Genomic DNA, 13,389 nt, shown 5'->3' with positions numbered 1-13,389 from the left:
TCCACTAACGCAATGAGAGCCATGTTTGCAATGAATTGTTGATTAAAGATGACCAACAAAAGGGACGTTAATATACAATAAACGACATGAGTTCAGAGCAAAAGATGAATTTTCCTATATGGGGCAACACAAACAACAAAGCTGCAAATAACTTTGGCCAGTGTAGTATTGCCCTAGTGGTCATAGTCAACTTTGCTGACCATAAACACCATATATTGTTAATCCAAAAAACGGGCTGCCCTTGTTCTCATGCTGTTGAAAGTAACAGCCACCACCATGAGTCCATGAGTCCAAATAGTGCAATATATTACTTCACAGAAAGCACCCTACCCTACATCACTTTGCTTCCTGCTCTATATAAAATGTCATACTTCCCTCACTTTTCTCCGAACTAGCAGAAACGCGCTAGTAAGTTTTATATATGCATCAACTTTCGATCTTCTCTGCCATCTTCTTCCTCTTCAAATTATCTAGACCGGTTGGTACTAGCTTTGCACAGAGTGTTTGAGAAGCAAAATGGGTTCTCCTGAGGAGAAATTTGAGAGCCATGAAAAAATAGAGAAGAAATCCGCAGATTCAGTATTCAAGATTTTCAGATATGCTGATCGGGTTGATGTTGTGCTAATGGTTTTCGGAACCATCGGAGCTATCGGAGATGGCATGTCTACCAACTGTTTGCTGCTCTTTGCCAGCCGTCTTATGAACAACTTAGGATACGGTCAGAATCAGACCCAACAGAATAATAGTCAAGGAAATTGGATGGACGAGGTTGAAAAGGTACGGTCTTATTTATTCAAGCTAGCTAGCACAGTGTTTCTTGGTTTTCTGCTTTCGTTTCACTAAACTAACTCCTGTCTCACATTTGCCATATTTTCCTTGTCTTCTGTTAACAGTGCAGTTTATACTTTGTATACTTGGGATTAGCAGTAATGCTGGTGGCTTTTTTGGGTAATTTCAGAATTCAGACCCTTCTCACTTTTTCATCGGCTTTGCTTTCCAAGGAAAAATTTGGGGGATTAATACATGTTTTTGATCGGGTCGATGGGGAGCACAATTAAAGAACTAAACCCAATTCACTGTGTCAACAAAATTAGGTGTAGGGAATAAAAAGAAGATTTAATAAGGAAAAAACTCCCTGTGGGAAACCCTAGAAAGAATAAAGCCCTAGTCCTCTAAGTACATACACAAAATTGATATCCATATAAGAGCGCTGGGTTGGAATCATAATTAGGTTTGGAATATTTCTTATATAAGATAGATCCAGATCCAGATCCCATGATCGATTGACTGTTTAATTGTTGCAGAAGGTTATTGTTGGAGCAAAACCAGTGAGAGGCAGGTGCTGAAGATTCGTTACAAGTACTTAGAAGCTGTTCTTAGACAAGAAGTTGGGTTTTTTGATTCACAGGAAGCAACCACTTCGGAGGTGATCAACAGTATATCCAAAGATACTTCTCATTTACAGGAAGTTCTGAGTGAAAAGGTATAGAACTCACCAAGCAATGTATGGATCGATCAAACCCAAGCATAATACAGCGTGGCTGTTTAATCTAATTTTTCTCTTCAATTTTGATGAAGAAAAATTGCTCACCCTAATGATTAGTTTTACGAGCAAATATATAATAGATTGAATTGCAATTTCAACTATCTCAACTTTGGGGGATTATTTACATATACACGTACATCTCTTAAATTGAAGGGTAAAGAGGAGAGAAACTTGTAACTTTCTGCAATTTTGAATGGAAGTATATACTTGAGATTTCTGGGGTTAATTTTGTTTTCATCTTAATGTTATCAGGTGCCGATATTTTTTATGCACTCGTCAGTGTTCGTCTCAGGGCTTGTTTTCTCCACTTTCTTGTCTTGGAGACTATCGTTAGTAGCATTTCCAACACTACTTCTCCTGATCATACCGGGAATGATCTATGGAAAATACCTTCTTTATTTGTCTAAACAGTCATACAATGAGTATGGAAAAGCAAATACCATTGTAGAGCAAGCTCTGAGCTCCATAAAGACTGTCTATTCGTTCACGGCTGAGAGGACAATTGTGGAAAGGTACTCAGCAATATTGGAGAGAACAAGCAGGCTGGGGATCAAGCAAGGGATTGCAAAAGGTCTTGCCATAGGAAGCACAGGTCTGTCATTTGCAATATGGGCACTTCTGGCTTGGTATGGCAGCCATTTGGTGATGTATAGAGGTGAAAGTGGTGGTAGGATCTATGCTGCTGGCATCTCCTTCGTATTGAGTGGACTGTATGTGCTGCTCTCATCTCAAATTTTTCCTTTTAATTCATCCAATTTTAGTTATGTCATAATATATTTTATCCTTCTATTATATTCATTTTACTAACTACTAGTTCATAGTTATCTACTTATCTGTCTTTCGTCTTTTAATTTTGATATTTACTTCTAGATTATCAGTTGCATAGAATTCATTTTTGAGTGCTCATTAGAAACAAAATTAACTACGGAAACAGAGAAGTGATGTGCAAAAAGAAAAACTTAACAGAATTATTTTGAAAAGTCACCACCATATATAATACTGTTAATCTTTTATTTTTCATGGCCAGCATGAACCATTCTTTACCTTTAATTGGCACTTGAATTGCATATTGCTCACTCAGAGCAAACACTATCTTTATCATTCATCCAGCAATAACCATTCAGTTTTTGTTAAAAATGAAATAGTGGAAATTACAAGAGTTGTTTTTTTATAGATGTACTAATCATGAACAGTGCTTATGTGTGGATCGGATATATGTCCACGATTTCACAAAAGCTTTTGTCAGCCCTACTTTCAGTGCACACAAAATTATTACCTTCAGTATTGCCATATTGGTAATTATGTTGGTATACAAGACTACAGGGGTATATCTGTTGCAATACTAATTGACACTTTCAGTACTAGAAGGCTAGTATTTTCCATGATTTTAAGCTAGGACTTGTATATATATGGAGAGTTCATACTTTATATATTCAGTTTCTCTAATTGATTGATGTAAGATGAAGCAATCAATATCTTCTGAACTAATGTGATACAGATCCTTGGGAATGGCACTTCCAGATTTGAGGCACTTTGCAGAAGCTTCCACTGCTACATCACGCATATTTGATAGGATTGACCGAAAACCATTGATTGATGGTGAAGATACAAAAGGAATTGTGCTGGATAACATTAGAGGCGAACTAGAATTCATAGATGTCAGGTTTACGTACCCTTCTCGCCCAGATTCCATTGTCCTTAAAGACTTCAATCTCAAAGTTGAAGCAGGGAAGACCATTGCACTTGTTGGAGCCAGTGGAAGTGGCAAATCCACAGCAATTGCATTGGTGCAGCGCTTTTACGATGCAGATGGTGGAGTGGTTCGGATTGATGGTGTCGATATAAAGACACTTCAATTGAAGTGGATAAGATCGAAAATGGGACTTGTTAGTCAAGAACATGACTTGTTTGGTACATCAATAAAGGAAAATATCATGTTTGGGAAGCTAGATGCCAATATGGATGTAGTCACAGCTGCAGCTATGGCTGCTAATGCTCACAACTTCATAAGGCAGCTTCCTGAAGGGTATGAAACCAAGGTATTTATAGATTTCGATGTCTTCATAACAATATCTTACTTGTTAATAACAAATGAGGTTTAACTAATTAATGTTGCCCCATAGAAGTTTTCTATATCTCAACATATCTAGTGGTATTTGACAGATTGGAGAGCGAGGGGCACTTTTATCTGGGGGACAAAAGCAGCGGATCGCCATTGCTAGAGCAATTATCAAGAACCCTATAATTCTCCTGCTTGATGAAGCAACAAGTGCTCTTGACTCTGAGTCAGAGACACTAGTCCAAAATGCTCTTGACCAAGCCTCCATGGGAAGAACCACATTGGTAACTGTTGGAAAAATGAAAACACATATAAATGTACCTTATTACTTTTTTTTTCTCTGAATTGATCATCTCACAATTTTTATGAACATTATCAGGTGGTAGCTCACAAGCTTTCTACAGTTAGAAATGCTGATCTCATTGCAGTTGTCAGTGGAGGTTGCATTATCGAAATAGGCTCACACAATGACCTTATCAACCGTCAAAATGGGCAGTATGCAAAGCTAGCAAAGATGCAGAGGCAGTTTAGTACCATAGACAATGTAGACCAAGACCAATTTTCAGGTACACAAATGTCTTCCGTTGCAAGAAGTAGTGCTGGCAGGTTAAGCACAGCAAGATCAAGCCCTGCAATGTTTGCGAAATCACCACTAGCCATTGAGACCCCACAACCAGTTGTGTCTCATCGCCCAACTTCCTTCTACCGCCTTCTCTCTTTAAACTCCCCAGAATGGAAGCAAGGCCTAATTGGAAGCCTCTCCGCAATAGCCTTTGGCTCAATCCAACCTATCTATGCCCTCACCGTGGGTGGTATGATATCAGCTTTCTTTGTGCAAAGCCATGAGGAAATGCGTGCAAGAATTCGAACATATTCATTGATTTTCTCTGCACTTTCCTTAGCCTCCATGACACTGAATCTTTTGCAACACTACAATTTTGCTTATATGGGTGAGCAGCTCACAAAAAGAATCCGATTGAATATGCTCCGAAAGATCTTAACATTTGAAACAGCGTGGTTTGATGAGGAGCACAACACAAGCGGGGCATTGTGTTCAAGATTGAGCAATGAGGCTTCCATGGTGAAGTCACTTGTGGCAGACAGGGTCTCTTTGTTGGTCCAAACCACTTCAGCCGTCACAATTGCTATGATATTGGGACTAATAGTGGCTTGGAAGCTAGCACTTGTTATGATCGCGGTCCAACCACTAACGATTCTTTGCTTCTACACCAAGAAAGTGCTGCTCTCTAGCCTTTCAGCCAATTTTGTCAAGGCACAAAACCACAGCACCCAAATTGCAGTTGAAGCAGTTTATAACCATAGAATTGTAACTTCATTTGGAAGTGTAGGCAAAGTGCTCCAAATATTCGACAAAGCGCAGGAGGCACCGAGAAAAGAGGCAAGGAAGAAGGCATGGCTGGCTGGGATTGGAATGGGGTCAGCTCAGTGCCTAACATTTATGTCATGGGCATTGGACTTTTGGTATGGTGGTAAACTAGTCGAAATGGGACAAATTTCAGCTGGAGATGTGTTCAAAACATTTTTCATATTGGTTAGTACTGGTAAGGTTATAGCAGAAGCCGGTAGTATGACTTCTGATGTAGCCAAGGGTGCTACTGCAGTTGCATCTGTGTTTGAGATTCTTGACAGGCATTCCTTGATTCCAGGGTCACATAATGTAAGCAAAAAATTACCGTCTGAATTAATTTCCATTGTTATTTAATTGGTTGTTGGTATAATATGTCTTATTTTCAGGTTGGCGATGAAGATGGCAGTACTAGAGGATTTAAGTTAGAAAAAGTAACAGGAAAGATAGAAATGAAGAAAGTTGACTTTGCATACCCAAGCAGACCAGAGGCCCTTGTGTTGCGCCAATTTAGCTTGGTGGTCAAGGCAGGCACAAGCATCGGACTAGTTGGGAAAAGTGGATGTGGTAAATCAACTGTGATTGGACTGATACAAAGGTTTTACGATGTTGAGAGGGGGTCAGTGAAGGTAGATGAAGTTGATATACGGGATCTTGATATTCAATGGTATAGAAAACACACTGCCCTTGTTAGCCAAGAGCCTGTGGTATATTCAGGCACCATCCGTGACAACATTATGTTCGGGAAGCTTGATGCTTCAGAAAATGAAGTAGTAGAGGCTGCCAGAGCTGCCAATGCTCACGAGTTTATCTCGTAAGTATATAAGTTATAACTCTTTACTTATGTATATGTTAATATATATCAGTAAACTTGATATAGTACTTGTGTCTAAAACTATAATTTTGGGTGCAGAGCCTTAAAAGAAGGGTATGAGACAGAATGTGGTGAAAGAGGAGTGCAGCTATCAGGAGGGCAAAAGCAAAGAATAGCAATTGCAAGAGCAATACTTAGGAACCCTACAATACTATTGCTAGATGAGGCAACAAGCGCTCTTGATGTGCAATCAGAGCACCTTGTGCAGGAAGCACTGGACCGAATCATGGCTGGAAGAACAACAATTGTGATAGCGCATCGACTTAACACCATAAAGAACCTCGAGATGATTGCCTTTGTCGAAGATGGGAAGGTTATAGAGAAAGGCACTTATGCTCAGCTCAAGCACAAGCGCGGTGCCTTCTTCAACCTCGCAAACTGTCAAACTTAATTTGGTGCGCATAAACAAAACTTACATTGTATAATGGTGTATGTATGCTATTGGTGTTAACTATCGAACTAAAATAGACACTTGTTTATTGAAAATAGTTCATATATATATATATATATATATATATATAGCCCTTCTTAGCTGCGGAGGTCCGCACCAAGATTTTGATGCGGATTTCCATCTTTTTACCACTTTTTGATTAAATTTTCTCATCTCCACCGTCTAGTATCTAGATAATATTGTGTAGATCATCTCTGAAAAAATTCAGCCAATTTGGTAATCGTTAAGGCCCTCAAAATTTCGTTTTTCTGTTAATAATATGAACGGTAACGGTTCGACAGAATTCGGTCCGTCCATTTGTTATTCGATTTTGAGGGCCTTAACGATTACCAAATTGGCTGAAAATTTGCAGAGATGATCTACACAATATTATCGAGATACTAGACGGTGGAGATGAGAAAATTCGATCAAAACATGGTAAAAAGATGGAAATCCGCACCAAAATCATTTGTGCGGACCTCCGCATTTGAGAAAATCTGTATATATATATATATATATATATATATATATATATATTATCTCTGGCTACAGAACCATACATGATTTCTGGTCACCATAGTACGGTGTCCTTATTTACTGCAGAAACAAAACACCAATACAAGCAAGACAACCAGTACTGTAGTACAGAACTACAGATAAACCACTAATTGATTAAACTAGCACTTAAAACGCAGCCACTGCATCATTGTCCTTACTTTGCTGAGGAGTGTCAAGAGTCTACTTGCCTGAGCATCTGAAAAAAAAAAACACGAGAAAACATATAAACGCATGAGCCACGCGTTTGCTAATCAACAGAAAAAAGGTCTGGTTTGGCTGCTGTGTGCTGTAAATGAGAGGGAGAGAAATGAGAAAGAGACCTGAAAGTAAGTTCCAAGATGAACTTGAAGTCTCTCATGCTCAGTTTTGAGTTGAGCAAAATGATCGCCAAAGCTGTTCAATGGACAAGTTAATGTACTATAATTGCCTATAATTTCCAGGTCCAATATATATAAACAGAACAACGTTTTCAATGTTATATGCATTCCAATATAAGGATAGAAATACAAGTTAGATGAGTAGTGCAAAACCTTCCAATGTCGCCGGTCTTCAGAATTTCTCTCAGGGTATTGACTTTAGACCACACCTTGGCAGCACCAACGCTGTGAATAACAATGAGAAATATTAATATTAACATCTTTGAGGGAAATAGTTAAAAGATTAATGATGTACTAGTAGTAGTACTCACAGAGCACGCTCCAGTGTAGCAATCAGCTTAGTGGAGTCCCTGAAAAACATGTTCATCACTTCTTCAGCAAAGTGAGGATTGTCTAGTTCCAACTCTTCGAGTTGGACATAGTGCTCGTTAAGCATTCCCTGCAGTAGTGCACAAGTTAACCAATTCATGATTTTCACAGATGTGTTACTAATACTGAAAGAAAATCCATTGATTTCGATAGTGAAGAGAAAGAAACCTCATCGAAGAAACATTGCCGCATGGTGGAAATTTGCCACAATTGTTGCTGTCAGTCCATTGTTGGTAGCTCTCAGATCAAATACTAGTGATGAACCACAATGGTGATGAAGCTAGGCCAAAAACATCAAATTTATATTATGAAATGTAGCCATGTTAGAACAGTGTTTTTTTAAATAAAAAAAATCCAGATTACAGAATCCAAATAGCAAAAATTGATTTATTTTCCTGTTAGGTGACTAACTATGAAGTATGCAGAACATGTGAAAAAAGCGCGATGCAGCAAGTTATGGCAGTCGCGTGCACGCGCGTGAGTTATCCTCAACTATTGATGTGCGTCGCCAATTATTCACGCACGGCTGTTAACCGCTGGTGTGTGTTAGTGTTACTAATCACTCAGGCCCCATAAACGGTGTTTAGTTTCCAATTTATTTTTGTATGTCCCCATATATGTTCGGCAGATTTTGGAATAAATGTGTCTAGATTATGTGAAAGTGTGAAACTATCTCGTTGTATAATCGATATGGATTCGGAAGTTTTTTAATAGCATAATTGTTGAAAATTTGGATTTGTTAAACAAATAAAGAAATTTCAAACTGTTTTCACATCACTTTAGCAAGATCATCAACTTATTGCCAGGGGGCTCAAAATGTCGATGTTGATCACCTGGTCAGCTGTTAAGCACCAGATGACGCTCAACAGCCGTCCGATCTAACTGTTTGGCCACTATTTGACCAGATCAGACGGTTGTTGAGCGATGTTGATCGCCTGGTCAGCTGTTAAGCACCAGGTGACGCTCAACAGCCGTCCGATCTAACTGTTTGACCACTATTTGATCAGATCAGACGGTTGTTGAGCGCCACCTGGTGCTCAACAGCTGACCAGGTGATCAACACTTCTCAAAATGTAGACCAATCCAACTTGATAAACCAATTTGGCAAAATATCGATGAACTTGACGAATTTGATCCCTTTCTAGGATCCAAAAACTACACATACAAATGCCCTTAACGTTTGATACAATAGTGGTTGCTAACACTGATGAACAAACAGCTGTACGACTGGTGTCCTACATACATAAAATGAACTTGGATGGATAAAATGATTTTACATGTTATTGGTCAGGGAGTGAACTTAGAACACTAAACATGTAGGTTGCACCTCGATGTAAAGAAAGAAATGTACATGAGATAAAGAAATACCATTAGTCCCTTCAGCCCTTTTGAATCTTTGATGAAAGCAATGTTTTCTAAAAAAACAAATGAATCCTTGTATACAAATCCATTGTAGGCAAACTGACCGTAGGATGGCACATATACTACTGAGGCTACCACGTCCAAAGTACTGGCTTCAACAGTACTCCACCAGCATTCCATGTTGCAGTTCCAAACATGTTGGAAAAAGAAAGAAAGGGCAGATAGCTAAAAAGAAAATCTTTCTTGCTATCCTCTTTCTTTTCTTTACTAGACCTTAAAGCAAGTATTATCGAACAATATAATGTTTGCTTAGTGATCTGTTACTCTTTTCTCGACCAAGCCAACTAAAAATGAGGATTGATCTAATGTTTCATAAGTAACAAGCTGGTTTCCGGTTGTCACAGTTGGAAGAGATTGATTGAGTCAGCTCTGTAGCCTGTACAGTTCAGATGAAGGTAGCTGGAGGCTGAAGGTTGGCTAATGTTTCTGCTCAAGTCATTCGGCAGTAAATCTTCTTGCCTCACCTCTGAATTGCAAAAGGTGTGATAATAGAAATCACACCCCCCCCCCCCCCCCCTCATTGCCTTGGCTGACGTTTCCGCCTTGCTTTGAGATCAACAACTATGATGGAGATGTTGTCAGAACTATTTCTTCCATATGCAATTTCAGTAAGATGATCCGCTATGGCTTGTGCTGCAGAAATTTCATCAGTACTTGTAGACATGGACCTTCGCCGCCTTCTTAAAATATGTCTAGCCACCTCCCCTACCTCGTGATTAGTCATTACATCCCACAGTCCATCACTTGCCAAAACTATACACTCATCCTCATCAGTCCTTGCAGTGAATGTAATCTCAGGAACTGGGATAATCCAAGGCCTGAGATATCGATCACCTGAAACATAGCTTCCATTAATGATCTCACTTTAAGCCAATCAGTGACAGAAATTTTTTGACCAAAAGAATATTATAATGATTTCATATTATAATATCAATATCATCTGACATTCCCATATCAACTACAATTAGCAAGAGAATTAGACAATAGACATTTACCTGTCCCTGATCCAGTACTTGAAAGACCAATTAATTTACCAACTCTGACACCCTGCTTATAACTTGTAGATGCAATTATTAAATCCTGCAATAGAATTGACATGATCCACTTCCCCAATGTTCTGGGAAAGTTTTGGGAACACACCTTTTATTCTCTAGAATTTCAAATAATTTTGGGCTCTACAACATTTGAGTGCATTCATTCAATCATTTATCTGAACCCCAACCACTTTCTGAATGAATAACAAGACTGCTTTGCATGTTATCACCACAATATGAGCAGTCTGTATAAATTATATAGCAAGAACATAGTGAAGCAGTTGCTTGCCTCGGTAATAATGGGAAGAAGAGCATGACAGTGAAAATTAAGTAGTAAAATAGAGATGTAAACCTATAGCTCTTGACATGGCAAGAACTCCAAACACCCTTGCGCCATTCCAGTTTATGACTCTCCCTCCCTCTCCTTCAATTCTAATGAGTTCATCTTCTCTGTCGGGCTGCAAAATCAACAAGGAACACCATATGTTACTAATGTTGGCAAGATGGTGTCTATGATATTAAAAAGTGTTTAACGTTTTAATTGTTTGTTATGCATGTTATAGACAAGTCGAATGTTCTCAACTCTAATGACAAGGATCCAAATCATTCAGAATGTTTCCACAACACATAATCTGATTTGGTTTCTACTGACCTACAAAGATATAATTTTATTTAATTAGTTGTTGCAAATAGAAGCGACATTGTAATTCAATGCATTATGAATGATGAACTGACAAACAAGATAAGAATGACAGATTTCTATTCACACCTATGAAGGACTTCTAAGAGTGTAAGAGTTTCTACTCTAACCTTCTGATCAACAGTTAACGGGATTGTTTCTGTCCCTCGGCAAAGAACTGCCCTAGAGTCACCACAGTTTGATGTAATAATCTGGCAACTAGATAGGACAACGACAACTGCAGTTGATCCAACCATCTCAGGTGCACCTGCCTCTGTCATGACCTCACTGTCAGCCTTCTCAAACCCAACTAAAAAAGTAGTTTCCCACCTCCTTTGCCATTCACAGCCATTAACCGTCTCCTTATCCCACTCTTGTGCTATGACTTCATGCATTCGCTCAGCACAAAATTTAGCCACCTATGTATAATGTATGAAATGTACAATTAGAATAATTTTTTTAACTTTTGACACATAAGTCATGAAATATACAGCAAGTATCTGTTTAAAATGCAGTCAAATTAGAACCGATGGGTTAACATGTTTTAGAAATAACATTCTGATAAAACTCTTAGACCAAATTAAGTAGTAAACAAACTTCCAACCATTACAGCCATTCTTCCTACCAAAAAGATCTAATCTTTACTTATTATTTAGTAATCTTGACAGTACAGACCTGAATATCAATTACATCTAAAATTGAAGCAGGTGAGACATTAGAGAAACCACACAATCATGATCAGGCACAAGAAAGTTTCAGATAGGGACCCAAAATCCCACCGTCCCTTCATTTATAAATCTACAGAAACCACAAGAGCACAAACAAGTAAGGTCCCACTTCTAATTTTTCTTTCCAACAAATATGGAAACCTCCTTCATCCTCATTCGTCCTCCTCAGACAACAAGACACTAGGTGGGGCACAGCTACCAAGATCAATAATACTATTTGTTCCTTTCTCTAAAATAATCATACTAACTACAAAAGAAGTCAAAAACCAATCAAATAAAATTTTATTTGTATGAACCACCTATTATTCATTTCTCTACTACTATAAAGCAGTACCATCAAATTATGAATAAACAGATTTACCCTATATTATTAGTTTCTCACAAACAGACTGTAAAGTAAAAACTAAAATAAATAAAATTAAAAGAGATAATTATGGAAAATAAATCAGGGTAATGAGTAGTGGAAAGTTATAATTAAAATTAACTCATGTGAAAATATTCACGGGTAAAGACTAGTAATTAATAAAAGCAACACCAAGTTACCCAACACAAAAAATAAAATAAAACTTGCTTACCCACCATTTAGTCTAAGGCTCTAAGCGCACAATACACGAGCAACTTCAATAGAGTAGTCACATACGAAATCAGAGAGTTATCTCGGCTTGCATTCGAACTACTCTTACAACTTTTTGTGGCTATTTTCAAATTTTCAATACGAAACAACTCACCATTAAACCCACAAACTCCCAGGAACTTTTAACGACACGTGTCCACGCTGAAAACGAAACCCGCCATAAAGCACATATAATAAATTACTAACCGGCCACTCTTTGCGGGACACATCTCTTCGAAGCAATCGTACCTCCAACTTAAATATTCATAATTTCACACTTAACAGTAGCACTCTCACACTTTTATAAAATCATAATCTTCAGAAAATAGATTAAACAATTAAGCTTAACGTAAGCTAATTATTCTGTATAAAAACAAAAGGAAGCTTGAAAATCAGTAGTACCTGACTGCCGCCGTGGCCGTCGTAGACGCCGAAGAAATGGACGGGGGAGATCTCGGCGGAGCTTCTCGAACCGGGAGCGGTACAGCCTCCCACGTGATCGCACGTGCGAGTCATAAACCCGGGAATCACGGCCACGGCGTCCTCCATCTCCCGCCTCCTCCCGATCACCGAAGTGAACCCCCACGTCACTCCCTTGTTGTTCCTCCCCACGCACTTGGCCCTCACCACCTCCGGTACCGCCAGAATCTCGCCGGAGCTGCCGTTGGTGGTCCTGGAGAAGTCCCCGGAGCTCCGGGCTGTGGTCCGGACGGAGCGGCTGGTGGTGATTATGGAGGAGAGGCCGGAGATGGTGGAGGCGAGTTCGGGGAGTGAGTCGACCCGGCCGAGTTCTGTGGATTCCATGGGGGAGAGAGAGAGAGAGAGAGACGAAAGAGGCGAGAATGGAGGAGATAAAAGAAGAGAGCGAGAGGGGGGAGAGAGCTGGTAGGGCGACACGTGGTGGAGGAGATTATAACCAAGCGTGATGACACACGCATCATCAGAGAGAGAGAGAGGGGATTAGTTGGAGTCGTACTCATTGGGTTTTCGCTGCACCCGCTCCGTGTCATTTAATTGGAAATCTTGATACTCTACCTGCTTGCATAGTGATCTCTCTCCTGCACCTGCACCTGCACCTGCACTCTGTTTACTTGGACAATTCGGCTGACGTGGGAGATGGCGAGTGGGATGGATCTTAGTGGTGCTGTTGAAGCGCGATGGAGGGGATTCACGCCGCTTTTGGGTGGGTCATAGGCGATGGAACTCCATCAAGCTAGGTGGCACGCTGGCGGGAAATGGGCCCAGTCCAGTAGGTAGAATTTGACCTTTTTACGATAAAAGTGTTGGCTAGTAGGGTGACACATATATACTGTTAAATGGATCTGTTTATGTCG

The 13,389-nt window shown here is 39.5% G+C and overlaps 3 protein-coding genes across 3 annotated transcripts; 1 reads left to right on the top strand and 2 right to left on the bottom strand.

Annotated features, from left to right (window-relative positions):
* Window positions 1-408: 408 nt before the first annotated feature.
* LOC126784626 (putative ABC transporter B family member 8) lies at window positions 409-6,340 on the top strand. Its single transcript, XM_050510105.1, has 9 exons — window positions 409-777; window positions 894-948; window positions 1,305-1,483; window positions 1,799-2,256; window positions 3,045-3,585; window positions 3,710-3,889; window positions 3,985-5,283; window positions 5,361-5,785; window positions 5,885-6,340. The coding sequence occupies exons 1-9, from the start codon at window positions 517-519 to the stop codon at window positions 6,234-6,236; spliced, it is 3,750 nt and encodes a 1,249-aa protein (XP_050366062.1). The 5' UTR covers window positions 409-516; the 3' UTR covers window positions 6,237-6,340.
* A 626-nt stretch (window positions 6,341-6,966) lies between these two features.
* LOC126793464 (histidine-containing phosphotransfer protein 4-like) lies at window positions 6,967-7,771 on the bottom strand. The gene is made up of 5 exons (XM_050520002.1): window positions 7,748-7,771; window positions 7,522-7,649; window positions 7,364-7,435; window positions 7,154-7,226; window positions 6,967-7,029 (listed from the first exon to the last, which is right to left on the bottom strand). Exons 1-5 carry the CDS (start codon window positions 7,769-7,771, stop codon window positions 7,006-7,008), a joined length of 321 nt encoding a protein of 106 aa, XP_050375959.1. The 3' UTR covers window positions 6,967-7,005.
* An 894-nt stretch (window positions 7,772-8,665) lies between these two features.
* Window positions 8,666-12,882, bottom strand: LOC126795184 (probable protein phosphatase 2C 6). The gene is made up of 4 exons (XM_050522059.1): window positions 12,458-12,882; window positions 10,846-11,133; window positions 10,388-10,493; window positions 8,666-9,835 (listed from the first exon to the last, which is right to left on the bottom strand). Exons 1-4 carry the CDS (start codon window positions 12,857-12,859, stop codon window positions 9,519-9,521), a joined length of 1,113 nt encoding a protein of 370 aa, XP_050378016.1. The 5' UTR covers window positions 12,860-12,882; the 3' UTR covers window positions 8,666-9,518.
* Window positions 12,883-13,389: the final 507 nt, after the last annotated feature.

The sequence above is a fragment of the Argentina anserina genome, chromosome 1 (genome assembly GCF_933775445.1).
Source record: "Argentina anserina chromosome 1, drPotAnse1.1, whole genome shotgun sequence".
Lineage (NCBI taxonomy): Eukaryota > Viridiplantae > Streptophyta > Magnoliopsida > Rosales > Rosaceae > Argentina > Argentina anserina.
This window is presented reverse-complemented; position numbering and strand designations above follow the sequence as displayed.